Source organism: Pteropus alecto, unplaced genomic scaffold (assembly GCF_000325575.1).
Source record: "Pteropus alecto unplaced genomic scaffold, ASM32557v1 scaffold13, whole genome shotgun sequence".
Lineage (NCBI taxonomy): Eukaryota > Metazoa > Chordata > Mammalia > Chiroptera > Pteropodidae > Pteropus > Pteropus alecto.
In genome coordinates this window covers 537,666-565,552 of record NW_006434373.1, presented here as the reverse complement: position 1 = coordinate 565,552, position 27,887 = coordinate 537,666, and the positions used below count along the sequence as shown (strand labels likewise).

Genomic DNA, 27,887 nt, shown 5'->3' with positions numbered 1-27,887 from the left:
AAATACAAGGCCCTACTTGTGTAGTTCTGCCATTGTCGACCCTGAACTCCACGTTCCAGCCACACAGAAATACTGGCAATGTTCAAAGGCTCTATCTTGTCTGTTTCATCTCTGACAGGATGCTGCGTTTGCCCGAAACGTCCCTCCCTCCTCGTTCACCTGGCAGCTCGTGCTTCGCACTGGTCGGAGTCCCTCTGCTCGACCTGTGCCTCCAACCCGTCAAACCAAACGCTGCACTTGGGTCACTGGATGGGTCTCGCCCAGAGCCGTGCAGGTTCCCACCTGCGTGCCTCCCCACCTCCAGCAGCGCCTCTGCGAAGGAGGGCGGACCGCGACCTCGCAAGTCTATGACCTTCGCGCCCGGTGCTCCCCGGCTCGGCCCCGGCCCTCCGACCCCGGAGCTCCCCTAGCCCCGGGTGTGCAAGAAGGGCCAGGCGGAAGGCGACACTGCGGGCCACCTACCATTCTCTCCGGCGCTCCCCAGCTTCCTGCCGGCCCAGCCGTCTGCGCAGGAGGCCCGGCCGCCTCCTGCTCCAGTCCAGCCACTCCGTCCTCGTCCTCAGAGTCGGCTCCTGGGACACACGCCCCGGGAGGGGCGCAGGGGAGGTGGCGACAGGTCCTGCCGACGGAACTCCAACTCCCGGCGTGCACCAATTCGCCCGGGAGCCAACCGGACCCAGGCCCCGCCCCCTTCCCTCCCCCACTCCGACGCGCATAGCGCTCTCGGGGACCGGCAGGACCCGCACGCGCCTCCTTCTCCTCCTCCGACTCCGAAGTGCGTGGACCACCCGGGAGTCGACAGTTCTCAGGCCCGCCCTCCTCCTACAAATCCCATCGTGCACTGCGCAGCCCGTGGGCCAACAGTATGCGGGTACTCCTTACCTTCCTACAAATCCCGACGAGCACCGCGCCTCCCCGGGCCGACGGAACCCTGCCCCACCCTCTTAAAGGAGCCGTGACTCCGTCCTAGCCCTGTCCGCCGAGAGCGCGTTCAGTTGAGGGGTCGAGCGGCCTGGGCCCTCCCAGTGCCCGCCCCGGTCCTTGTCCCTGCCCCAGAGCCGGCACCGCTGCCTGCGAAGGGATGCGGGAAAGCCGCGTTCCTGTCCGCCCCTCACCTCCTGGCGCCGGAGAGCCGGGCCCAGGACTCGCGCCCTCCGGAACGTCCCGGTGAGCGCTGCGTGGGGTTCGGGCTAGAGGCTTGGAGCCTCCGGTCCTGCCGGAAGTTCGGGCCCTCGGGGCTCGCTCCCGGGGGTCTCCCCTTCCCCGGGTCTCCCCTGTTCTTCTTCTCAAGGGTCTGTCTCTCAGACCCGGATCCTTCAGATCGCTAAGCACCGCTCTCCGTGTCTCCGCCTGCGCGCGCGTCTGGCCCTGCGGTGTGTGAGGGTGATTGTTCAGCGTCCTTCACAACCTCTTGTAAAGACAGATGGACCTGGTGGTGGACCCCGGGATTCTGTTCAAGAAGGTCTGATGGGCCAGTGATGGGACGTGCAGTCTTTATCCGTGAAGTTGGGGAAGCGACCCAAGTCAGTGGTTAAACGACTGGGTGGGTTTACAGACCCCCAGCCGGCCTGCATAACTTAGGTGTGAACTTCTTGTTGTAGCCGGTCATATAAACAGGCTCACACACAAGACCTAACGCCTTCTGTGTGCTTCATCCATTAACTATATTGATGTACTGACTGGCTGTTCTGGGCCAGCTCCCAGGAAAGACAGGGCATACCCACTGATGGCTGGATTTCAGCGGCCAGTTCACCTTCCCGCACGTGAACCCGGGCGGAGGAGAGTGCCAAGGTGGATCCTTTACTCCTCCCCCAAAAGAATTCTTCTTTGCAGGTCCCTTCTTATTTATTCCCTCCCACCCCGCACGTCCGCTGTTCTGGCTGTAAAGAAAGAACAATCGCTGGTCGCAGACTTCCAACCTTCTTCATAGGCCTTGCGTCTCAGTCCATTTTGGACCTCACCTAATAGCACCTGAATAAATATAATTTTAAACACACTTTGTAACACTGTTAAGCTCTGACGTTCACATATTATTAGGTGGTATCATGATCTAGGTATAAGGTAACAGCATTTTCAGAGTTTTACATTTTTATTTTTATAATTATTCACTGGATCAGAGTATTTTATAGGTTCATCAATTTTTTAAAAGTAGTGTCTCAGTGATTGGGTTAGTCAATGGAATATTTGTTTTTTATACAGTTTAACAATTAAATGCCTTAAAGATTTTTAATGTTCGTTAAAGTTTTCTTTCTCCTTCCCTCCTCTCAACTCATTCTCCAGTTCTTTTACTAATTAGATGAGAATCAACCATAAAATGTATTTACAGGATTATGAGTGCATTATCTTTTAAGAAATATACTTTGCATCATTTCATTTGTTAAAGTTTAAATCCTCCAGAAATTATATTGAGATGTAGATTATTTGTTGGAGTTTCCTCGCCTTTTAAGACCTAAAAGTGTTGGTGTCATGAAGAAATTCTAATTTTGAACTACTTAACTACAAATCTTCATATTTTCCCTTTTTCAGGAAAAGCTAAATAACTAGCACTGGACTTGTTAACCCTCTACCTGCCATACTCACACTGCTTGCTCCCAATTTCCTGTCTGTAGCCCAGGCACCAGGTCAGTACCTCCCACACTTGCGGCCTGAGTTCAGTTGGGTGGACAGGGCTGGCACCATTGGTGGGCAGTAGGGAGAGCTGTGGGGAGTGAAGTTAGAGACTAGCTGGTGTGGCCTCTGCTGCACTTGTGTGGTGAACAGTCTAGACTCTCAGCAGTTTGATCTGGTAAATTTGAGGCAGTGTGTCTGGAAAGTCTTGAGAAAGAGAGACAGTGGAGGGACCTGTGGTTGCACATGAGCAAGAGGCTGCGTAGCAGAGCTATGAGGTTTTCAAATATTAGCCAATTACATAAAATTGAAAAATAGGAGCTGCTTCTCCCTCATTCTCCCCTCCCGTTTAGGCCTCCCCATCCCTTTCCTTGAAAGGACTGCATGACCCTAGGGCTCTAGGCTCTGTGCCTCCTAACAGCAGATGTCTATGGAGATAGTCTCCTCCATTCCCTGCAGTCACATTACCTAAAGTTAGCGGTGTATGGGAGAAATCTTTAACTTTGGTGACTTGGCTCTGGGAAAGCCTGATCTTAGACTATGTTATTGTGCTTTGCTTTGAGTTTTTTTTATCCAGTAAATGATATGTGATATTTCTGAATTATTAAAAATTCTCAATAGAATAAGAGTAATTGATTTTTATGTAAAATAATAGTGAATTGAAAGTATTGGAAGTTTTTGGTTTGTGTCAGGTAGGCTTAATGGTGAACCCATTTGCCTTTTTATTCTAAATCATTTAAGACATTACAAATATTTTTCTTCATCAGGTAATTTCGTCAATTTTAAAGTAAGTTTTGGGAATCCTGTTCTGCATTTATTAAAACCAGCAGAACCCATTAGAAATTTGGCAAAATTGGGGATATATATTTTAATTAATGTTGGAATATGTATAAATAAGAACTTTGCAGGAGGGGTTGTGCTCATTGATTCGCTATTTCTCTAAATGAAAAGTAACCCAGAGTTTTGCTGTACTTGAAGCTCTGTTTTAGGGCATTTCGTAGTTTAAAATATAAAAAATGTCATGGGCATGGTTTCCATTGCTCTGCAATGTAAATGGTGATCATTACACATGATAAGGACCTAGTGGGAAACAATAAGCATTTATATAGAATTTTTAAAACTTTATTTTGAGATGATTATAGATTCACATACAGTTGTAAGGATAATACAGAGAAATCCTGTAGACCCTTCACCCAGTTTTCCCCAGTGATAGCTCCTTGCAAAACTATAGTATAAGCAGGAGATTACATTGATAAAATTCATCCACCTAATTCAGATTGTACCAGTTTTACATACATTCCTCGGTGTGTGTCTAGATTTGCACATTTCTGTCACATGTAGATTTGTGCGACCACTACCACTGTCAAGACACGGAACATTTCTGTCCCACAGGGTCCCTTCTGTTGCTTTGTTATAGCCACAGCTACCCCCTCCTCCTTCCTGATAATTACTATCTATTCTCCAGCTCTATAGTTTGTCATTTTAAGAATGTCGTATAAGTGGAATCGTATCGTGTGTGTGATAAGCTCTCCTCACTCAGCCTTCAGATCTTCCTAGGTTGTACATATCAGTAGTTCAAAATATGGAAATTTGGAGAATTCCTTATAGAAACAACAAACTTAAAGTGTCTTTTTGTTTAATTAAAAATAACAATAATGAAAAACACTGAATCTAAAAATGTTTACTATTTACTCAAGAAAAAGCATGCTACAATTTAGTAGTTCATTGGATTTGGTAGCTAAGTTTGAAGAGAAAATAAAATGAGTTTATGGAAAAGGAATGATTCATATTTTAAGGTTCTATAAATATCAGTTTCATGTTGATGATAAAAGCTTATTTCAGTGGAAATAGTTTGACTACAACTAAAATTCTCAAAGTTGTCTCATAAAAATTAATAACTCTCTTGGGTATTATAGGTAGAGGGATAAATTTCATTTCAGGAACTTGTTTGAGAAAAGAACCAGAAGCGTACAGAGGGATGTTATGCACAAACTATGCAGGAGGTTATTTTTCTGAAGTTTAAAATCCATAAGAAAGTCACTTTTAGGGGAAGCATTAAGGAAACATCTGAAATTTCTGCCTTGATTCTGAAATGGATACTAAAAGTGTATACTTCTGAAGTACAATTGAATTCTTTCTCTTTTGGAGCAATAGATACTTAGCAATTAAATGAGTCATTAAAATAACAGATCAACTATATTGCTAGGTATTACTATGACTAGTTAATCCTTTATTTACTTTTAAGGTGGAAACATTTACTTACAGTTGTATTTAAACTGTAGCAACAGCAAGTTCTCATTTATCCTACCTTGTTAGAAAGTGAACTATTCTAGGTAAGTGAATTTTCTGTGTAATATTAGGAGCGAAGTGTCTAAAATTGTACTAACATTGAACAGTTTCCTGAATTTTTAACCAGAATATAGTCTTCTCTTAGCGACTTTTGATTGTCATTCTGAATATTGGTGGCTCTTCTGCTCTCTAGTAGTGGTATTTTCAGGATCTGTTGAAGTGCATAAAACAGTTCACCTCTTAGGTTACTTGGGCTGCTAGTCTTTGCTGAGTTCTCGTGCTTCTTTTTCCTAAACTCTGTTTTGTCTTCACTTTCTGTTGGCTGTCATTTCTTGCTTTGGTTAGAATTCCATCTCTAGAAATACCACCTTTTTTTATTTTTGCTGCATCTAATCTGCTTTGCCTCGGAAACCAGATTAAACTGATTAGAACTGGGATTACCAGTTAAAGTATAGTTATATATTTTAGTAAACATTTCAAGGTAGGTGAAATATTGGGATATTTGACAGTCGAGTAGGAATTCCTAACAGGGTAATCCATTGGATGCTGCTATTAAGAATGATTAGGTAGTATATATGAAAGTTTTGTTTCCTTTAGCTACAAATCCTGTGTAAATTAGGTTTGTTGTGTTTTCTTTTTGGCCTAACTACTTGTGCCCAGTGCATTCCTAATTGCCAGGTTCAGTGTATATTTTTTAGGGTATATCTTACTGGCCTCTCTTGGATTTGTTACTTCTTCCTTCTTTAGTCTATTTTACTACTTCTGAGGTCATTCTTTCTTAGTGACCTTCTGACACAGCTGCCCCTGCTCCTTGATAAGGCTCTCCTCTGGGGGACACAGCCCTACCTATTGCTTATTATAATCTTTTCACACCACAGCTGCAGCTCCCACTGCTGCCTACACTGAAACCTTCATCTCATCATGTCCAGGGTCCTGTGTGTGCTTCACTTACCAGGATAAATTCATATATATCGCTTGAAGTCTTCCTAAAGAGAGAAAGAGATGGAGCCTGAATTTGGATGACTGAAAATGTTCGAACATTTTATAAAGCCCTAAGATCTAAATGTTATATTTTGAGAGATCTTTTTTATATAGATCTTTTTTTTAAAGCCCTAAGATCTAAATGTTATATTTTGAGAGATCTAAATGTTATATTTTGAGAGATCTTTTTTATCCTTGATATCTTGTTAGCACCTAACTGTAGACTGACTTTTGAAATTTAGAAATTTGGCAAATTCCAAATAATTTTTGAAAGCAAACAATATGACAGAGCAAGCTAACAGTAGCTCAAAAGATTTCGTTTCTGAAATGATACAGAGCATGTTTCCTCCAGGTGGTTCACTGATTTGTGAATTCTCTGGCTTTTGATACATGGACCCTCTTTAAATAGAGTTGTTTTTTTGCACATGATAGATTTAGTAGATACATGAGGCCAGGTTTTTCTTTAAAAATATTGCCTTTACATTCAGATGAAAGCTTTTATCTCAATTCTTTACCAGGAACCATACTTTACCATAAATATTTAAAATGAATATTTGATTTTAACCTAAGTGCAATAAATAGTTAAGATGTTATTATTAATCTAGGAAAAATAACATTTTCTTCAGAACAGTGATAGTTTCCTGGGTATAATTATTTAATACTTTAATTCTGATCTCAGTAGTAATGAATCATCATTCAACTATATGTGACAATAAGCCTCTTTTTCAGCTGAAAATGTGTATCTAAAATGCAAGCTCAACTTAGCAGAAATCTCTGGACTGCCTTGCCCTGTCCTCTAAAATTGGATCATGAAGGTATTGGAAAAAAACTATTTCTGGGTGTTGCTTCCATTACTTCATTTAATAGCAAATGCTGCAGAACATGAAGAGGTAGCAAAACACGCCATCAAGTTACACCGAGGCAAAGGGGCAGCTATCACACAGAAGAAGCAATGGGTCCTAGATGGTTGCAGAAAGTTATCTGGGCTTCTTCGCCAAAAGACTGTGGTTCTTAACAAACTGAAAAATGCAATCAGAGCAGTGGAAAAAGACGTTGGCCTGTCGGATGAAGAGAAACTGTTTCAAGTGCACACGTTTGAAATTTTCCAAAAGGAGCTGAATGAAAGTGAAAATTCAGTCTTCCAGGCTATCCATGGACTCCAGAGAGCCCTGCAGGGAGATTACAAGGACGTTGTGAACATGAAAGAGAGCAGCAGGCAGCGCCTGGAGGCTTTGAGAGAGGCTGCCATAAAGGTTAGTCCTCATCTACCGAGAAAAAACAATTCACACTCTGAGCTAGAAAGTAGAGGAAAGAGAAAAATACAGTGCTGATGCTTCAGCAGGTGTGATCTGTCAGGGCATCTGTTCATAATCAAACACATAGAGAAAATCATGTGTAGGGGAATCTTTTCCTTTTGCATACTATTTTAGCATATTTTATCACTTCTAGAAGGAGTCATTCTTTAATGCTTTTCTCTATTGTGAAATCCTCAGGTGATTAAAATAGTTACTGAAGTTATTCCAATAAACTGATGTGGAAATAAATATATGTTTGTAATTGCAATCAACATTTTGAGTTTCTGACAAGAATTTTTTTTTTCTGACAAGAATTTCTGTGTGAAGTTTGATTTTCTTTTTTCTTTTTTTTTTAATTAATTTATGATTTTCTTCAACATCCGTATACTAAAAATAGAATATTAAAATCCGTTTTAAATGGATATATGCATTTGAATTAAAGATTTTGATGAAGTACACTTTTAAAATGAAAAATATTACTATAGCAGGTGTGATATTACATATATAATTTTTTTTTCAAACCATTTATTATGTGCCAGGTATTTTAAATATATAAAATATCATTTCCTCTTCATAGCTGAAAAAATAAAGAAGATATTGACTTATTAAAACCTTCTTTACCAAAGTATGGTTATTTGGGATGGAAATACAGTCATGTGCCACATAATGACATTTCAGTGATGGACTGAATATATGACAGTGGTCCCATAAGTTTTTAACAGAGCTGAAAAATTCCTATCGCCTAGTTCTGTAGCTGTCGTAGCATCTGAGCACAGCATATTACTCATGTGTTTGTGGTCATGCTGGTGTCAATAAACCTACTACACTGCCAGTCATGCGAAAGTATAGCACATACAATTATAGTAGTAGGCTTTGTCAGCTAGGTTTGTGTAAGCACAGTCTATGATGTTCACATGATGACAAAGTCACCTAACGACACATTGCTAGAATGTATCTCCATCATTTAGCAGCTCATGGCTGTATGGTCATGGGATAAAGGGCTAAGTCAGGGTTTTTGGCCAACTCGATTCAGTCATCTTGTCTATTTTGTGTGTTATTCGTGTTAGAAACAGACCATGATGCTGTCCTCTAAACAAGTGTTACTGCCTTGCCAGAGTCTCTTGGACAGTTAAGACATTAAAACTCCTTGGTTTTAAAGAGAGATACAGTAGTCCCTTTTTATCCACGGTTTTGCTTTCCACAGCCTTAGTTACTCTTGGTCAACTGAGATCTGAAAATGTTAAATGGAAAATTTCAGAAATAGACAATTCATAAGTTTTAAATTACACACTGTTCTGAATAGTGTGATGAAATATCGTGCCATCCCACTCCATCTCACCTGGGACGTGAATCATCCCTTTGTCCATGGTGTCCACAACGTGTATGCCACCTGCCCCTTAGTCACTCAGCCATCTCTGTTATCTGATCAACTATCTCTGTATAGCAGTGCCTGTGTCCAAGTAACCGTATTTTACTTACTAATGGCCCCAAAGAACAGAGTAGTGGTGCTGGCAATTCGGATATGCCAAAGAGAAGCCATACAGTGCTGCTTTTAAGTGAAAAGGTATGTGTGTATAGGAAAAAACATGTAAGATTTGATGCCATCCACAGGTTCAGGCTTCCATTGGAGGTCTTGGAATGTATGTATAGGAAAAAACATGTAAGATTTGTGTATAGGAAAAAACATGTAAGATTTGATGCCATCCACAGGTTCAGGCTTCCATTGGAGGTCTTGGAATGTATCCCCCAAAGATAAGTGGGGATTACTGTACTTAGAGGTAGTTTTACTGTAAAATAGAGAACATGAGTTTGAGTGACATTGAACCAAATATGCATACTTTCTACAACTTGAATGAACAACATTTCAGCTTACACTGGTGCTTGCCTTGTATCTCTGAGATAGTCCAGGTATTGATAGCCCCCAGCTGTGTGTTAGATGGGTTGCTATGATATTGAGTAGAGATCTATAAAATAGCCATCCTTGTCCCTGGGACTGTCCTGACACTTCTCTGTCCTAGCTATGCCCACTCCTTTAAATGTGAATACATATTTTAATAGTACGTTTATTGATTTAAGATAGCTTGAGTTTAAATATGATTGTATAAAATATATGTATTAAATTCTATTACCAACACTATCCATCAGTTTTCCAGGTAGTTAATACTGTTAGATTCTTCTGGAGTAATTTACCATTTGTAATTTGGAATTTTTGTGTATCCTGCTTAGAAATTGATAGCTTAATTATCAAGCATCACAGCTGTTTTGAAAGAACAACTATACCTCCATACCTAGTAGGCACAGTGCCTGGAACATAATCAGTATTCAGTGAGTGTTTTTTGTCTAAATAGATGATCTTCAGAATTTATTTAGAGTAGTATATTACTTTTGTTGATGTACAGTTGTGTTGCTTAATGACAGAGATATGTACTGAGAAATGCATCATTAGGTGATTTGTTCATTGTGTGAACATCATAGAGTGCACTTACACAAACCTAGATAGTATAGCCTACTACACACCTAGGCTATATGGCATAGCCTATTGATCCTAGGCTGCAAACCTGTACAGCATGTTACTGTACTGAATACCGTAGGCAATTGTAACACAATGGTAAGTATTCGTTTATTTAAACATAGAAAAGGTACATTAAAATATGGTATAAAAGAAAAAATGGTACACTTGTATAGGACACTTACCATGAGTGGAGCTTGCAGGACTGGAAATTGCTGAGTGAGTCAGTGAGTTACTGGTGAGTAAATGTGAAGGCCTAGGACATTATAATACTGTAGACTTTGTAAACATTGTTCCACAAGCCCTCCCCCACTTCCTTCCAACAGGGTCAGAAATAGAACATCAAAGCTGTCAGTGTTGCTCCATGAACAGGGATGTGGGTTGGATTAATTGGAGATATTGGAGAAGCTGGCTGCATAATCCATAGATCACTGTAATAGTGTCTGTCAGGAGGGAGTGAAAGATGACCTGAGGATCAGTAGGAATAACAACAAATCAAGATGGAGAGATAAAGTAACACTAGGGATTGTCATGGCAATGTGGTTTTGGCTATTGCATGTTGGAGCAGTGGTCAGATTAAGGAATTTTGTGGTATTCATTTAAAAAAAAAGAGTGTTTAACATAGAGAGGGTATAGAGCTAAGGACTAAATATTTTGAGTTTGGAAATTTGGTTTGATTCCATTAATCCTATGAGGCACAAAGGGCTCTCTCTGGCATTGAATTGATGAAAGAAAGAAAACTTATCTATGCTTTATATTATTGCATCCTGAAAATATTTCCGAAGTACAGGGGCAAGCTGTCTCTGTACTACTACAGAAAACTTTTACTAAAGTGGCAGTCATTTAATACTTGTTAAGGTAGCTCTCGTACACCTGTGTCTTTGTACAGGATCTTAGGTCCTCAACAAATAATTTACAGCAGTAAACTCTGAAGACCATCAGGCTAGATCTGGAAGGACTGTAGTATCACCTGCATATGTAGAACTGGGAGGACAGGCTCCTCTGTGCTGAAACAAGTCAGTGGCAGACTGATAGGCATGTAATCTGTGCACTCAAAATTGATGTGCTGTGAGTAAGAGGGAATCTTGCTAAGCCCCACAGATAGGGCTCCCATTGTAAACAAAGCAAAACAAAATAAAACTCCTGAACCACATATACTTCCATTTCTTAGAGGAAATTCAGCTCCATTATAATCTTATGGTACCATTGTCATATTGTTGATCAAAACATTATAAAGGATTTGGCTATATGTAAAAGTAGCTTTCTGTAAACACTTGCTAAGCTTAATTATGTTTGAATAGTCTAGGACACTTGACCATCCCTAACTGACTGGAGCTAGAATTACACATTTATGACAGGAGTATTTGACAGTGCATGTGTTCAGGACCTGTACCTGAATGGAAGTTATATCCTAGTTTATTTCTAAATAAACCCCGCTCTTTATTTCTTACAAATGAATAGGAAGAAACAGAATATGTGGAACTTCTGGCAGCAGAAAAACATCAAGTTGAAGCCCTTAAAAATATGCAACATCAAAACAAAAGTTTATCCATGCTTGATGAAATTCTTGAAGATGTAAGAAAGGCAGCAGATCGTTTAGAAGAGGAAATAGAAGAACATGCTTTTGATGACAATAAATCAGTAAGTAGCATTCCATACAATTTCCTCGTCACCTGCTGAGCTATTTATTGAAAGAATATGTTGAAATTGTTTGCATCTATATATTTTTGTGTAGATTGAAAGACAAACACTTCTGTGTCATAAAAATAATTTGGTTTAATCCTGCCAAAGTATACTAGTTATCCTTTATTTTCCCTTCATGTTTGTCAGTCCCCCATCAGTGGCTCATCTTTGTAATGCAGTTGTGTACTCAGGTGGGTTAGGACTCCTGCTTCAAGAAAGCTTGCTCTGGACAGTCAGGTTTCAATATTGGTCAACCGGGGAGCAATAAGCTCTTTATAGGAAATGATCTCCGTATCTGAAGCAGGATTTCAGACTGTTCACTTGTTATTATATGTTCAGGATTCTTTGGGGAAAAAATTAGATTAATGCTGAAAATTGTGAGTCTTAGAATGGACTCAGAAAAGAGTTAGGTAATAAAAAAACAAATTAGAACAAAATCAGAGAAGAAAGGAGGGAAAATAAAATTGAGCGAAAGGAATAGGGTGTTTTTAAAACTAATTATGGGATGGAGGATAACTCATAAGTATTTTAAGGGCTATGAATTTTTGAAAGAGTATGCCCTTGAAAGTAAAACACTCATTCCCTTTACTCATGGCTCCCTGAACATTTTTGTATTTCAAAGGCATCGGGGTTTTCCTCCACCAAGCATTTCTCCATATCTTTGTGGCACCAGCAGGATGTCCTATAATTCAATTCAGTTCTGAATCTATATACATGGGGTTAGTGCAGACCCCACAGATAAAGTCTTAGTCGAAGACTGTCCCCTCAATTTCAGACACCAATCCCAAGTCCCAGATTGTCACCTTGGAGAATCTCATGACCTCTGTCCTCTGCCTTCAGAATTTACTGGAGCAGATCACAGAACCCAGAAAAGCAGTTTGCTTTCTAGATTACCAGTATATTATTATAAAGGATACAGATCAGGAAGAGGCAGATGGAAGAGTTACATGGGGGAAAGTATGAGGAAAGAGAGTGGAGTTCCCATGCCCTCTCTGGGCCCACCACCCTCCCAGCTGAACACCTCCCTGTGTTTAGCAAGCTGGAAGATCTCCGAACCCCATACTTGAGAGATTTTTATGGAAGCTTCATTATGTAGATTTGCGATGAACTCAGCCTCCAGCCCCTTTTCCCTTTCTGGAGATCTGGGTAGGTCTGAAAGGTCAACCCTCTCATCACATGGTTGGTTCTCCTGATAACTAGTCTAGTCTTGTGGCTATCTAAGGGCTTTCTAAATATTACCTTACTAATATAAACACAGGTGAAGTTGCTAGGGGCTTGTTATTAATAACAAGACACTCTTCTGTCGCTCTAGAGCTATTTCAGGAACCAAGGACAAAAGACAAATATAACAAAAGATGTTCTCATTGCTTGTTATCACTTAGGAAATTACATGGGTTTTGGGAGCTGTGAGCCAGGAAAGGGGATAAAGACCAAATATATATTTCTTATTAGAAATCACAATGTCATACCCTGAAATAAGGTAAAGTAGATATTTGGAAGTAATAGAAATCCTAAACACTCCCATCCTTAAATAACTTTTTTAATTGAAAAATTTTTCCTAATTCATGCCAATGAACATTTATTGATCTTTTGTCACACTTGACAGAATACTAAAATATTCCTTTCATTCTTCTATATAGAATTTACTCTCTAAAAGTTGAACTTGAAAACACTTTATTGGTTTTAATTACATAATATTGGTTATTCTTATAGGTCAAAGGTGTCAATTTTGAGGCCGTCCTGAGGGTGGAGGAAGAAGAGGCCAATTCCAAACAAAATCTCACGAAACGGGAAGTGGAGGATGATTTAGGTCTTAGCATGCTAATTGACTCCCAGAACAACCAGTATATTTTGACCAAGCCCAGAGACGCAACAATCCCACGTGCAGATCACCACTTCATAAAGGTAGTCTGTCTGCTTGCTCTCCTCTCAAAATCATATGCGGGGCTTAATTCCTACTAATGTCCCTGACTATCTCCTGATACACATATCAAGTAAAATTGAGCTTTATTTTCTGAACATTATAGTAGAGTGTACAACCTTCCTTGTAATAGATTCTACTAGAATTTCTTATGTTTTCTGTGATTTGAAACATTTTCTCTTAATTTTTTTTCTGTAAGAATAAGGCATTTTAATGTTTAAATGAAAATTAATTTGCTTTTGAGAGTCTGGAAGACTTTTCGAAGTTAAAAGTTACTACAATAGGATTAAAGCTTTAACCCTCTAAAAACTATTTTCACTAAGGTAGAACATTCTTTTGAGGCACAGAAGTTTTGGCTAAAATATCACATATGGCTTTATTTAGACATGGGTGCACTGTGAGAACTGTCGCCTCCAGTGGTGACTGCTGTTCCTTGACTGAGTTAGATGCAGATCTGTGAGCTCTAAGGAAGCCAGTCTAGTAAGAGGATATAGAATTATTTAAAGACTTGAAGTTGATGGTGTTAAGGATTTTGATGGAAATGAGTAATATAAGTAACAGGGTTCAGCCTACTCAGGATAGGCTGGCAAGTTCTAGGTAAATTGTCAGGTCTCTAACAAAACTCTCTGACAATGGAATTTGCACAGGAAAAGAAACCCAGACAAAGAACCTAGTCTTAGAGATGATGCTAACACAGACAGGCTGAGAAGAATATAAATGATCCCCAAGGGCTACAGTGAGGGGCTGATCCCTATATCAATAGATGTGAATCAATAGATAAAGCTCAGCAGATGTTATTGCCTTCCTGGCTGGAATATCAACTGGGAGGAGCTGAGTCTGCAAACTAAACACATTAGTGCCCTCCATGAACAGGTGGGTTCTCTACTGTGAAGTTAATCTTTTTTTTTTCCCTTTGTAATTAATATATAATTTCTGGGGAAATATTTTGAGACTGTATGAAATCCTGCTCCTCATCAAACTTTCATCAGTTTTAGCACCCACTGATTATTCTTGCCTGAAACAATTATTACTGTGATGGTTATATTGATTTTGTGTGGTGGGAAAACCAATGGTGAAGATAAGTGAGTTATACTAGGACACCAGCTCTGAAAAGTTTCCCAGATTAGAAGGCTAAATGGAGTCCTAGTGCTCAGAATTCTTAGAATACTACCATGAGGCTTAAGCAAAGGAAAAAAAAAAAAAGATAAATTTTGCTATAATTGTTAGACCATCAAGAGCTAACCTCATCTACTCCCAGAATACATTGAGTATTTTCAGCTTCTCTGGGGTATAGAGTAGAAGTAAAAATTCCCTCCCTTCGTTTCATCGTCTGCCCTTTATTTTCATTTAGTGAAATCAGGATACTATCCCATCCTGCTTTTTTCTGTCAACCTACCCATGTCTTGCTAACTATTATCTTAAATATTTGTTTGTTCTTACATTTAGGACATTGTTACCATAGGAATGCTGTCTTTACCTTGTGGCTGGTTATGCACAACAATAGGATTACCTACAATGTTTGGTTATATTATTTGTGGTGTACTTCTGGGACCTTCAGGACTAAATAGTATTAAGGTAAGAACAAAATTTAACTGTTTTAGTATCTGTTTAACAGAATACAAAAGAAACATTCATGAAGACTAAAAAGTTTTGAACTTGAATTAATGAAGATAATTTTTTTATAAACCATATTAAAAAAGATGCTCTTTAGAGTTTCATAAGAAATCTCTAAACCATAAGAAAGTCATTTTGTTCATTAATGAATGAGTGACTTTACTAGAGAAAATAATCCTGTTCATATCTTTAAATTATGTTAGTTTTAAAGATTCCATTTCCAGTAATATGATGAACTACATTATTCAGAGACTGAAAGCAAGTAAAAATGCTGGATTAAATATATTTTTTAAAAAATTCTTTACACATTGAAAAACTGATAAAGTAGTGAGGAATTATCAAGCCTAAATGTAGGGTATTGTGAGAACCACAGGGGACAATGGCACTGAGGCTGCTTTTGCTGGAGGCTATTTGCTGAACAAATTTATGTGAGCTTTATCTTTTGTTGTAAGGAATGGTCCCAGGCTTTTGTAGGCTTCAAAATTTGTCACTTAAATACACACATTTGGACAAAATAGAAAGAGAATGCCAAGAACAGGTGTCATGAGCCCACACGGAAGGAACAGTATAGGATGGTGGAAAATAAGCTACGGAATCCTCCAAACCTCAGTGATGCTTCCCAGTTGGGTAGAACAAAAATAGGCAAAGGGGAAAGTGTGGAATGCTCCACTTGTAGCCTCATCCCCTTATTGATGATTAATACACCTTGTACCAGGTTGGAAGAACCTCTGTGATTTTCCCAGATTGGACAGCAGCAGAAGAGGGTGTGAAGAAATCTTTACACCAAACTAATTTTAACAATAGGTAAGATTAGCCAGGTGAGGAGAAGTTGTACTCAGCTTCTCCAGGCTAAAAGTCTGTAAACAGCGAGTGGTAGAATAGATTGATTACCAATGTGAGAGGTGCCCTCGTGGTCTGGGCTCAGCTTGGCAGGGTGGCCTTGGGAAGAATGTTTTAATTTAATTTTTTGAATAGGTAATTTTCACATGATTGAAACAGTATGAAAAGTAAAAAAATCTCTTCCTATTCCTATCCCATCCCTTTTCAGAATATTTGCAAAGAATAGCAAATACAAATGTTTTCTCCTAACAGCAAAGATAGCTTATAAGCAAAGAATTAGGGCTAAATAACTAGGTAATAGCTATAACTGGATATTATAAATATAACTAGGTAATAGCTATAACTGGATATTATAATTCTTAATAAATCATCTATACCATGGAAAAATAATGTAATTATAGTAGATCAAGATAAAAATGCAGGAACAAACTAGCCAAAAGTGGGAGGTGGGTAATGAAGGAAGTGTAATTGTACTAAAATGTTTATCTTTTCCTAGAAGAAGTTGATAGGCTTTCATTTATTAAGTTGAGAAGTATAGATTTAAGTTTATTACTTTGAAGTTATAGGTTACAGACTGATTTTAAAAGGGAAGAAAAAAGAAAAATAGCAGTAAGGAACCATAAAAATCAGAAGACATAAAAGAAGTAAGAACAAGTATCTGTAACAGTAAATTTAAGTGGAATAGACTTTCATGTTAAAAAATACAAGTTTGTAGATGGTGTCAGGGGAAAAAAGTATGGTAAATAAGATAAAAACAAAACTAAGAAAATTCGAAAGTGAAAGGAGAAAAGGTGACAATAAAAGAGGACAGGATTCATAATGTTAATAACTGACAAACTGAGTAAATGAGGTGGAGTTAGGACAGCACACAGACACATGAAGACGCATGAGAGCCTGTATTTTATTTTCAGATGTTCAGGGAACATTTAAAAAGAAAGGAACTAACAAAAGTAACAATAGCAATTAATGAACTTGAAAACAGGTGAATTCATGAGCTGGTTCTTAGACAATAAAACTGTTCCTCATGCTAATCAAAACAAAAAAAAAAACCACTGTAATCAGGAGGTCCAAATTATCTCAGATATAGAGAAAGTTCAAAGAATTAGTTGTTTTAAAAACATACTGTGTTTTTTGGGGGATAGTCCCACTGAGTATGTTAGTACAAGATTGCTCTGTTAAGCACATTTACTATGTTAAATATATGGTTTTAAAATTTTGTTTTTCAGTCTATTGTACAAGTGGAGACATTAGGAGAATTTGGGGTGTTCTTTACTCTTTTTCTTGTTGGCTTAGAATTTTCCCCTGAAAAGCTGAGAAAGGTAAGGACCTCAATCCATGTTATATTGCACCCAATTTAACACAAATGGTTTTGGTTTATTTACTTTTAACATTTGTTCATGACTTTGCTATTAAATTTAATATTTTTAGAATAGAATATGATGTTTTAGTTTGATATTATTTTTGGAACATAAATTATAAAAGATAAAAGATATTAGAAAAAGTAAAAGTTCAGTGAATAAATGGAATTAGCTTTCCTGTGGCTAATTCCGAAAAAGGTCTGAGAAGCAAGATGTTTGAACTTTAATATATGGGTCCCTCCAAGAAGGACCAAAACTGTTAGAGGCTGATATAGCATAGGGATTGAATATTCAATGTGTTATCTTAGAAATCAATTACTAATTCTAATTCCTGAATAAGTGGCAAATTTTGATTTTTATTCCTCTGTCATTGTTAAACGAAAATATTTGAAAGATTAATAATAGGAGCATATATATGAATAAATGTTAAAATAATGGCAGCAACAGTTGCCTTCTAAATTTATTTGCTTTTAGAATTATTACTTTGAATGCTGAAGTATTTCAGAATGGAAATAAGAGGTTGGAACAAACACATCACAGAGGAGGGAAATAGTTCATTGATAAGCTGACGGGAATGGAGGTAGGAGAATAAAAGGAACACTACTGAGTACAAAAAAAATGTCAATTAAAATCAGGTACCATTTTGCCTAACAGTATCAAGTGAACAAAAGGTTTTAAAATGACGATGAGGGGTAATAGGTGTTCTTAACCAGATTAATGTAAGTTTTTTGAGAATGGTCTAGCAGTTCAACTTAAGAGCCTTAAACCTAATAGTTCTACTTTTGGGTCTCTATTCAAAGGAAAGAATCAAATATAAGTTTGTTTGTTTGTTTGTTTAAATTAACCCACAAAATGTATCCAGCTCCTCATTGTAGTATTTTTATAAGAGATTAGAAGCAATAACGATGATCAAATATTATGTAGCCATTAAAAGTATTATAAGAATGTGTAATAACAAAGAAAAATATGTTAAAATGCTGAACTCAAAAGGAGAAAAATGAGCAGATAACATGAACATGGCAATCCAAAAGGATCCAAAACACATAGGAAAAGTAATAAGAAATAGCATACTAAATAACTGTGAAGGCTCATTTTTTCCTTCTCTATATTTTCCAAATTTTCTATAATAACCAATATATACTTTTTGTAATGAGGAGAAATAAACTTTTCGTTTAAAGTCTTGTGTTTGCTTTCAAGGAGTAACTATTCCACTTTTGCTGACCTCTTTTCCCATTCGTCTCCTTAGTTCATCCTGTCTGTTATTCTTTGACCTTTGTTTCCTTTACCTCGTTTTTTCCTCTTGAAAGCTCCATTTGTCCATCTATTGATTACTCTCGTTTCCTTTTCATACTTCCTGAGATATGCCTTCTCATAAAGCATTCTGAATTACTTTAGTGTTTTTGCCAGGTACTTTTCTATCTTTTTACATGCTTCTGGCATGATAACCTCCATGTATTAATTTCTGAATTCAAAGTCTAAAGAAAATTGGCTACTTTCCTGAGTCCTAAAGAAAAGTGGTTGCATTCTTCCTGTTAATTCTGTTGAGGTATGTGGTGGGTGGAATGGAAGAGAACCAGTTTGGATGGCGAGGACCTCCAGGGCCTCCAAAGGAGCTGAGAGGCTGAGCAGGAAAATCATCTTGGGACGGCTCCATGAAAGTACAGGCCTCTGCTTCGTAGCACAGCATAGGCTCATCTGGGTTTTCATGTGTGTTTAGTTTAAAGAAGTTCATAGCAAACAGCGATGACTACCTTGTGCTTTAGAGCAAAGAGGGACAAAGTTCTGATTCTCCATCAACTAGCATTGCTGTCTCAACAAGGTCCCTCATATCAGTTTCCTCGTCTGTATAGTGAAGGATTTGGAAGATTAAAGTTTCTTCTGACTCTCAATTTTCATAATTTATGTTTTTCTTCACTGTAATAGTCAGTGTTAAACAGAAAAATGTTATACAACATAATGCTAACATAATTTTCAATATAAAAGCTGCATACCTTTTTCAGTGTTATGATATTTATATAATACTATAAAGGGTTTTACACCCTCAGTCATTTTAGTTTGTACTTGATGTTTTGTGAGTAAGCTTAGTAAGTGTGATGTAGTCTGAAAAATGGAAAGGGCGCCAATTTAGTGACCGGGCAGTGTTCCTCACGTCTTGTCTGGGGTGAGCTGGAGTCTAATGTCCCTTTCAGCTCTGATGGGGATCCTCACTGACCAGTGCCCGAGCTCCAGAGAGCCTTGGTTGCTGCCCCCGTGTGGTGGCCTTGAAACGTGACTTGCACCAAGAATGCATCCTGTCCCTTTCTATCTAGGCCCATGGGCTCAGATTGCAAAATATTTATATGTACCTAATAAACTCAATTTTTAAGTAACATATTTGTTTTCCTTTTTCTGTTTCTCAGGTATAAGTAATAGGCAAAGCTTTAGAGCACCTGAAGTAACTAGTGTAATCGTTCTTAGTTGATAGAACTCCCGTTTAATAGGTTTCCCATGTGTTCTTATCAGTAACTAGTGTAATCGTTCTTAGTTGATAGAACTCCTGTTGAATGAGTTTCCCATGTGTTCTTATCATGGTGGGAAATTATTTAATAGGGTTTTTGAAATATTAATAATTGCTGGAAGGCCCCCTTAGGTCTTCTGTGAAATCTCCTAAAGATATGATTAAAAACTATTCAAAAACACCAAAGTTTAAAACTACTTCTGCTTCCTTGACGCTGAAGAAAGTTGTGGATTTTCTGTTCTGCCCACTGGTACAATTGATTGTCTAAGTCATTTATTTGTAAATCATCATCTACTGTCTTACTTCATTCTTCTAGCTTCACTTAAACTATTCTCTAAGTTTTATATCATAATAGTTCATCAGTTTTCATCTCTAAATTATAAAATCTTTGAAGGCAGAAGTTGTATTTTCTTCTCTTTTGTTCCTTATTTGTTCTTTCAATAAACACTTGTCGCATATGATGTTCCATACACTCTGGTAGCTTCTGAGTTTAAGGTACTGTATATAGTCAACAATGTCCCCTGCCCTTTGGGAGCTCATATTGGGATTTCAGAAGAATATGAGGGAATTGTGGATAGGAAGTCCTAGGAAAAGAAAGGAAAATAGAACTTAAGAGAGTATGTGAGGTTATGTGTGCATCTGGGTATATGGTCCAGATGCATAGGGAGCAGGGCCTCAGCTGATGGGATTCTCCCATCAGTGCTTCTTAGACTCTGATGTTTGAGGAATTGCTGAACCAAGGTTCTGATGTAGGCAGCCTGAGGGCCTGCATTTCTGTGAACACAGGTGGTGCAGATGTTCCAGTTCAGGGTCCCACGTTGAATAGGAAGTTTCTAAAGGATGCTCTCTAGGGTCTTTTCTGTCATCCCCTCTACACCTTGCTTCTCAGGCTAAATGGATTCCAGATCTCCAGACAAAGATGTGGCAAGACACTAGATAATAAAGTCAAAGGTTCACTCTGATAATGACCTCACCTTTCTCTACAAATGCACTAACTAAAATGGAGAGATTGTTACCTACCCAAGGTAGACAGCCAGTTAGTGACAGAGTCAAGCCTAAACTCCAGGTGTCCCTAATTGAGTGCTAACACTACTTACAGAAGGAACTACTAAAACCTCTGAACCTAAAATCCAACATGCCCAGCCCCTTCAGGAGAGGCAGCTGGCTGTGTGGGTCTGATCTGGTCTTTCATCACTCCTTGGCTGTAATATACAGGAAAAGGAAGAATAACTAGGAAGAGATTAGCTTTATGATACCCATCATCACTTCCAAATACAGGAACTAGAGAACATGAAATTTGAACTTTTAAGGAGCAGCGTTTGTTGACTAACCTTTTCTTTCCTTCAGGAAGGAGAGAGTAAGGCCTAGGTTGGCTAGAGTCACATGGCAGAAGACAGATTTGGCTCTGCACTGAGGGCCAAGCACTGAGTTCAGTTATTTCTGTTGGTCTCCTGCCATTGGGACTTTACAGGGTTTGGGGGTTCCTATTATTCATTTCCCAAAGTTAGAAGCTTCTGTGGTAGACAGGCAGGCTGGCAGCAGTCACAGCTTTGGGAAGGGCCAGGGTGTACATGTGCTTATTCAGCCACAGTAGGAAAACAATACCCAGCCTTAGAAAGAGCCTCCCAGCTGCCTCGCTTCCCAAAGAAAATATCATGATTTTGCCAGAAGTATTGGTTTTTACCAAGAACCAGCCTAGGGAAGGGAAAAGCTTGTACCATCCAGAGCACCCAATGGTGAGTAGCTGTGTTGAAACACAGACAAAACTGGCCAGCCAGTGGGGCCTCTGAACATTGGCCTTTGATTTTACTGTCACAGAGTTGTGCTGAGCCATGCATCTCTTGCCCCCTTCTCCTGGGTCCCTATGAGCTCTTTCAGTAGAGGGACTGAATAAGGGAATTGGTTTTGATTGGGAGGGTGCAGTGAGGAGAAGAAAATGAACATGCTTTAAAGTAGGATAGATTCAGTTTGGGGTTAATTTCTTTTGTTAATCATATTTGTATAAATACCAGATAGTTTTTATTATGTTGTCTCTTCAATTAGATTGAAAATCCTAGAGGGTTAGCATTAAACCTGACTTTCACATTTTCCATCATGTCTAGTATAGTGCTAAGTGCATACCAAGGCACACCTAGTCAAAATTTGATTATCAAGCCATGCTGTCTGGGTTTATGTCTTGAAATTGACTTCCCTGGGACCCTGAGCAAGTCACCTAATCTCTATGGGATTCAGTGTTTTCACCTAGAAATGGGGAAGATAGTGATAACTACCTCTGAGATAGTATTCTGAGAATTAAATTACATGTATACAAACATGTATATACACAGAGAGACGTGTGTGTTTAGTCCCTATAAGAATACCTAGAACTTGGTAAGCCTTAATGTTAGTATTTACTGTTTTTATTATGTTAAGATTACAGCTTTGGATGTTTTGCTGATGGGTCCAATGAATAATTGCTTCCGGAATATATACAATATGTTGTGCATATTCCTAAAAGATTCAGGCCTGCCCCATTACTAGATAGTGTGTGTGTGTGTGTGTGTGTGTGTATGTGTATATATATATATACATATATATATGTATATATATATATACTCTGCTTGGTGCTAGTCAAGACATGACTTATTGTCACTAAAATGTGTGTAAATAAATGTGCTCTCTTTAGGTGTGGAAGATATCTTTACAAGGACCATGTTATATGACACTATTAATGATTGCATTTGGCTTATTATGGGGACACCTTTTACAGATCAGACCCACTCAGAGTGTCTTTATTTCTACTTGTTTGTCCTTATCAAGCACACCCTTAGTGTCCAGATTCCTTGTGGGCAGTGCCCGGGGTGAGAAAGAAGGTAGGTGATGGTATATTCTAGTATATGTTGATGTATTACACATTTAATTGACTTGAATTCACTTCGAAGGCCTGCTAGAAAAAAATAGCAACTCTTACCTCTTCCCTGGGGCTTTCCTAACAAGTATGGTTACCTGTGCTTGTGTTCTGCTAGGAACTGATGTCTCTATAAATTTAGCTTCCCCAGACTTCCACTTAATCAAGAAAAGTGCCTTTACATGCTCATATGTTTAGGACAGTTTGAGGACCACATTTAAGAGAAATGAGTCTACATTGACAAATATACTATAGAATCGGTGGATTTAAGAGATTGATGTGCTACACCAAATCTGAAACTACTTACCTCCAGTATTCTAGTTATGTAAGATAATTAAATGTGTTTATTGCCCACACTGCTGTCAACTGGTCTTCTGTTACTTGCAGACTTTAAGCTCTACAACAACAACCTAACGTGACTATTGGTTTAGAATGTTTTAAAACTCTTAAGCTATTTCATTCAACAAAAACTTAACTTTGTACAATAAGTATATGAAGCCTCCTAAAAGGATTACCTGAACTTCTGATCAAAGTGCAATTTTTGCTGGTCATAAGGGATTTTGATTTGGTTTGGTTTGGTTATTTTGCTGCTTTTATATAAATTTACTCTATCAGATATGTCTTTAAATACGTTACTGTCAATAACTTTTTTTAAAAGAAAAAAATAGCTTATTTTAAGGGGGAACATGACAATTTAGTGTTTAGAAGCACATTTAAAAGGTCCAAAGCCAGAACTGGGGGTTGAAATTAGAGACATTTAGAGGCCTATGTGAAGTAATAAGTTCACAAAAAATGTTTCGTTGTCCTTTCTTCTTCCAGATTTATGTAGTCCCTTCAACTAGTGCTGGTTATACTGCTTTTCTATTCTGTCCATCTAATGAGCCAGTATTTCCCTACCAAGTCTTAGGAATATTTGTCTCGAAGGGATATTCAGTTTGGTGATAATGGTGGGTTTGAGAGAAAGTAACCTGGGAAGCCAGGCTCTGCCCAGCAGATGTGACCAGAAAGGGATGGGGCCAGGTCTCTTTTGAACAGCTTAGATAAAAAGTAAAGATTGGCAATGAAGACTGCTGCTTCATGTGTTTTGGGGACACAGTGAAATTGGTATGATTATCCAGGTCTATCATATTCTTATTTTCTATGCCATCTTTTCATAATGGCATTTTTCTGTAATTATATAAGTAACAGTAACTAGTAGAAATAAAATATTTGGGAGATTTTCTTTACAAAAACTTTTTGAATCTTTACAATTGTTTCATTATTTGCTCTCAAAGAGATTTTAAGATCTATTCTCATCTAAAGTATCAAAATTATTTGAATTATTATGAAAATATGCACGATAACTGTATTTTGACTTGGGATATTTTAAAATATTGTACACATTTGTTTTAATAACCCTTTTTCTCAAGCAGGTGACCTTGACTATAGTGCTGTGTTGCTTGGAATGCTAGTGATGCAGGATGTACAGCTGGGGTTATTCATAGCTGTTATGCCAACTCTTATCCAAGCAGGAGCCAGTTCATATTCTAGGTAAATATTTTTCTTTATTACTTTACTTCAGTATGTTTTTCTAGTTTCAGATTATTTGTTTACAAAAATACTATTTAATGCCTTTTTCCAAAGATATGTTCAGATCTTGTATAGCATAGACTGTAGAGTAACACTACATGGACTCAAACTATAGCTCCATTGATCTTTGGCAAGTTATTTAATCTCACTCTTCCTCAGTTTTGTTATCTATAAAGTGGGGATTAAATCAGTACTTACCTAATAAAGTAGTTAGGATTCAGTGAGTTAAGACATAAAAGTGATTAGTGCAATGCCTAGAACATAGTGATGTGGGGGGCGGGGAGCGAGTGAGCAAGTGTGAGCGCATGTTATCATTGTGATTATCATTGTTAATGTCATCATTACCATTTCCCCGATCTTTCTTTCCATTTTCCTGATAAAATAATACTAGAACCTAAACCATACTTGGCTTAGATTCATGTAGTGAGAGAAACCAAATGGGAAAAATTAATTTACCCAGAAAGTTGTAGGTTATGTTGTATACACAATATATTAGAAGAATACCAGCAAAACAATAAATACACTTGGAAAATATAAGGTGCCCCGTATTTAAAGGGACATTGTGTGTGGATTAGGATTATAAACTTTAATTTGTTTTAAATGCTATATGCATATAAATGTTGTGTTTTAAATATTTCCAGAGGATATGTTTATTTTATCTCTTATGGTAATGATACTATTGGTCAAAAATTAGCAAACTTTTTTGAAATTTCTTTTGAAAACACTTTGAAATACTAAAATCTGTCTCATTTACTTTATCTCTTCCTTTCTAATCTATATGACCTCATCAAACCTAATTACCTCCTGAAGGCCCCATCTCTAAATACCATCACATTGGGATTCAATATATGAATTTGGGAGACACAGACATTCAGTCTATAACACTCTTTGGGTTTGTCCTATTTGGTGTGTGCTCAGCTGTTTGAATCTGTAGATTTGTGTTTCTTGCCTCATTTAGGAATTTCAGCCATTTATTTTTCCTCATATACTTTTTTAGTCCCACTTGCTCTCTTCTTCTGGGACTCCAGTGATACAAATGACTTTTATTATTTTCCCACAGGTCTCTAAGACTTCCCCCCACTGCCCCAATCTATTTTCTCTCTGTTCAGACTGAGTAAATTCTTTTGATCTGTCTTCTGGTTCATTGATTTTATTCTCTGTTATCTCCACTCTACTATTTAGCTTATCTAGCAAAATTTTTATCTTGATTATTATGTTGTTTAGTTGTATAATTTCCATTTGGTTCTTCTTTTTATAACTTCTGTTTCTTTGCTGTTTTTTCTTTTGTTTCATGAGACTTTTTAATTGCCGTTGAATAAATTTTATGATGGCTGCTTTAAACTCTTTGTCAGATGCTTCTAAGAATGATTTGTCTTGATGTTGGAGGCTGTTTATTGTCTTTTCTCATTCAAGTTGTGGTTTTCCCTGATTCTTGTTGCGACAAGTGATTTTCAGTTGTATCCTGGACATTTCATGTGTTACAAATCTCTAGATCCTATTAATCAATTTTTTAAAACAAGTAGTCCTCCCATTGAGATGTGGTGTGAGGGCTAGGTGTGTATGTGTGTGTGTTCATTGTCCTCTGCCCCACTCAAGTGGAACACTGACAAACCTGCTTCACTACAGATGGATGGGGTGGAAGTATTTTGTATTTTTTAGTATTTACCTTTTGCCAGATATTATATTAAGTTTCAGCAGTCCCCCAAATCATTAAGATCTCTTCTCTGCTCTCAGATAGCTCAGTCTGGCAGAGAAAGTAGAAGGAATGAATAGCTTTTTAACTGAGATTTCCAGAGGTTAAGGCTCAGGCCCTGGGGCAAGGTCTTCCTGGAGCCTCAGCTCTGCCATTTGCCAGTCTTGCAAGCTTTGGCAATTTACTGAACCTCGCTGGGCTTCAGTTTTCTTACTTGTAAAATGGGGACAATATGGAAATAGGATCTATTTCATGGGCTGTGCGAAGATTGCTGGAGAGAATCACATAAAGCACTTAGCCCAGTCCCTGGTATATGTAACTATTAAAGGTAGTTTATCAAGAAGATCCTTTTGAGTGTCACTTTCTTTTGATCCAGTTTGTTAATTAAAATTATTGGGGTAACATTGGTTAATAAAATTATATAGGTTTCAAGTGTACAATTAAATAATATGTCATATGTATGTTGATGTATGTTCACCACCCAAAGTTAAATTTCTTTCCGTCACCACATATTTGACCCTCTTTACTCCTATCTCTCCCTAACTAACTCCTACCTCCCCACTTCCCTCTGGTAACCACTGATCCACTGTCCATGTCCATGAGTCTCAGTTTGTTTGTCACATTTGTTTCTTGCTTTCAGTTTTATATCTCACATGTAAGTGAAATCATATGTTCTCAACTTTTTCTGTTGATCCAATTTTTTTAACTATCAGGAAAGCAACATTTTTAGTCACAACCTCAAAATCAGAGTCAGTTCTTATTCCTCTGGCTACAGATTTTCAATATAAGTAGCTGAACAAAAATTTGGACAGCAAAAGGAAAATTTGTAACTGGCTAAAAACCATTTGAGTTCTATTTAAGAAGTGTACAATAAATTATTACCTGTAAAGATCAGAATCTCCTTACTAAATAGGAAGCAGAACCTCAGCAAAGAGTCACAGAGCACTCTTGTGACAAAGCACAAATGTGACATTCATCTTATCAAACGTTGCTGTCACAGACAGGTAAAACTGTTGCTATGTGACATTCTCTCAATCAGAAAACTTTAAAAGCTTTTCATTTTTATTTTTCCAATTGAAAAAATTAATCCAATATAGCTATCGATCCCATTAACATTGTTCCAGTTTAGTCATGAAACATCATGTTTACCAAGAATTTTGATGACATGGAAAAAATGCTCTGTATTATGCTAAGCTGTAAAAAAGCAATAATAAAAAAAAAGCTGTCAAAATCCCATGCAATGTTTCTCAAAAGGTTAAACATAGAGTTGCCATATGACACAGCTGTTGCACATAAAAACTTGTGCATGGGGGTGATGATAGCACAAAAGTGTGTATGTCCTTAATGCCATGAATTATAAACCTTAAAACGGTCAAAGTGGTAAATTTTATTTTATGAATATTTTATGACCAAAAAAACTTGAGCATAAATGTTAATGGTAGCGTTAGTCATAATAGCTAAAAAGTGGAAATAACTCAGATGTCCATTAACTAATGAATAGATAAATAAAATGTGCTATGACCATACAATGAAATTTTTTTTAGCCATAAAAGGAATGAAGTGCTGCCGTACACTACAGCATGGGTGAACCTTGAAAACAGTATGCTAAGTCAAAGAATCCAGTCACAAAAGGCCACGTATTATTTATATGATTCCATTTATATGAAACGTCCAGAAGAGGCAAATCCATAGGGACAGGAAGTAGATCAGTGGTTGCCCAGAGCTAGGGGAGGAAGAAATGGGAGCAACTGCTAATGGATACAGGGTTTCTTTTTGGGGTAATAAATATGTTCTAAAATTGATTGTGATGGTGGTTACACAATTTCGTGAATATACTAGAAACCATTGAATTTTGTACTTGAAATGGGTGAATTGAATTTATTGAGAAGTCTCAATAAAGCTGTTAAAATGATATACAACATATTTCAGCTACATAAAGAAGAAAATTGAGAGAATGGAAATATATGTACATATATATGTAAAACAAAATATTAATGATTTTCTATGAGTAGAGTAAGAGATGATAATTTTATTGTTCGCTATACCTTTTAATATCATTTAGAAAACTTCTTTTTCAATTTTAATAACCAGGGAAAATTTATAATTAAAAAATTAAATCGGTTGTAATGTTAATATAAACTTTG

The 27,887-nt window shown here is 37.7% G+C and overlaps 2 protein-coding genes across 12 annotated transcripts in view; one reads left to right on the top strand and one right to left on the bottom strand.

Moving 5' to 3' along the window:
- DCUN1D2 (defective in cullin neddylation 1 domain containing 2) overlaps window positions 1-773 on the bottom strand; it is a 32,342-nt gene extending 31,569 nt beyond the window's left edge. For all 5 annotated transcript variants that reach the window (XM_025044962.1, XM_025044960.1, XM_015587382.2 and 2 more), the window contains exon 1: window positions 463-773. Coding sequence is in view for 3 of the 5 variants with exons in the window: in XM_025044960.1 (XP_024900728.1) it covers window positions 463-465 (3 nt within the window). In the remaining 2 variants the exon portion in view is untranslated. The remainder of the gene's footprint in view (window positions 1-462) is intronic.
- Window positions 774-968: 195 nt separating this feature from the next.
- TMCO3 (transmembrane and coiled-coil domains 3) overlaps window positions 969-27,887 on the top strand; it is a 42,812-nt gene continuing 15,893 nt past the window's right edge. Inside the window, exons 1-10 of one of the 7 annotated variants that reach the window (XM_015587378.2) lie at window positions 969-1,167; window positions 2,527-2,621; window positions 4,853-4,940; window positions 6,607-7,130; window positions 11,143-11,322; window positions 13,078-13,269; window positions 14,732-14,860; window positions 16,966-17,058; window positions 22,260-22,446; window positions 23,891-24,011. In XM_015587378.2, coding sequence (XP_015442864.1) covers window positions 6,687-7,130; window positions 11,143-11,322; window positions 13,078-13,269; window positions 14,732-14,860; window positions 16,966-17,058; window positions 22,260-22,446; window positions 23,891-24,011 — 1,346 coding nt within the window. In that variant the 5' untranslated portion in view covers window positions 969-1,167; window positions 2,527-2,621; window positions 4,853-4,940; window positions 6,607-6,686. Of the gene's footprint in view, window positions 1,168-1,191; window positions 1,463-2,526; window positions 2,622-4,852; window positions 4,941-6,606; window positions 7,131-11,142; window positions 11,323-13,077; window positions 13,270-14,731; window positions 14,861-16,965; window positions 17,059-22,259; window positions 22,447-23,890; window positions 24,012-27,887 lie in introns of those variants that run through there. The other 6 variants (XM_025044958.1, XM_015587377.2, XM_015587379.2 and 3 more) reach the window with 6 other exon arrangements.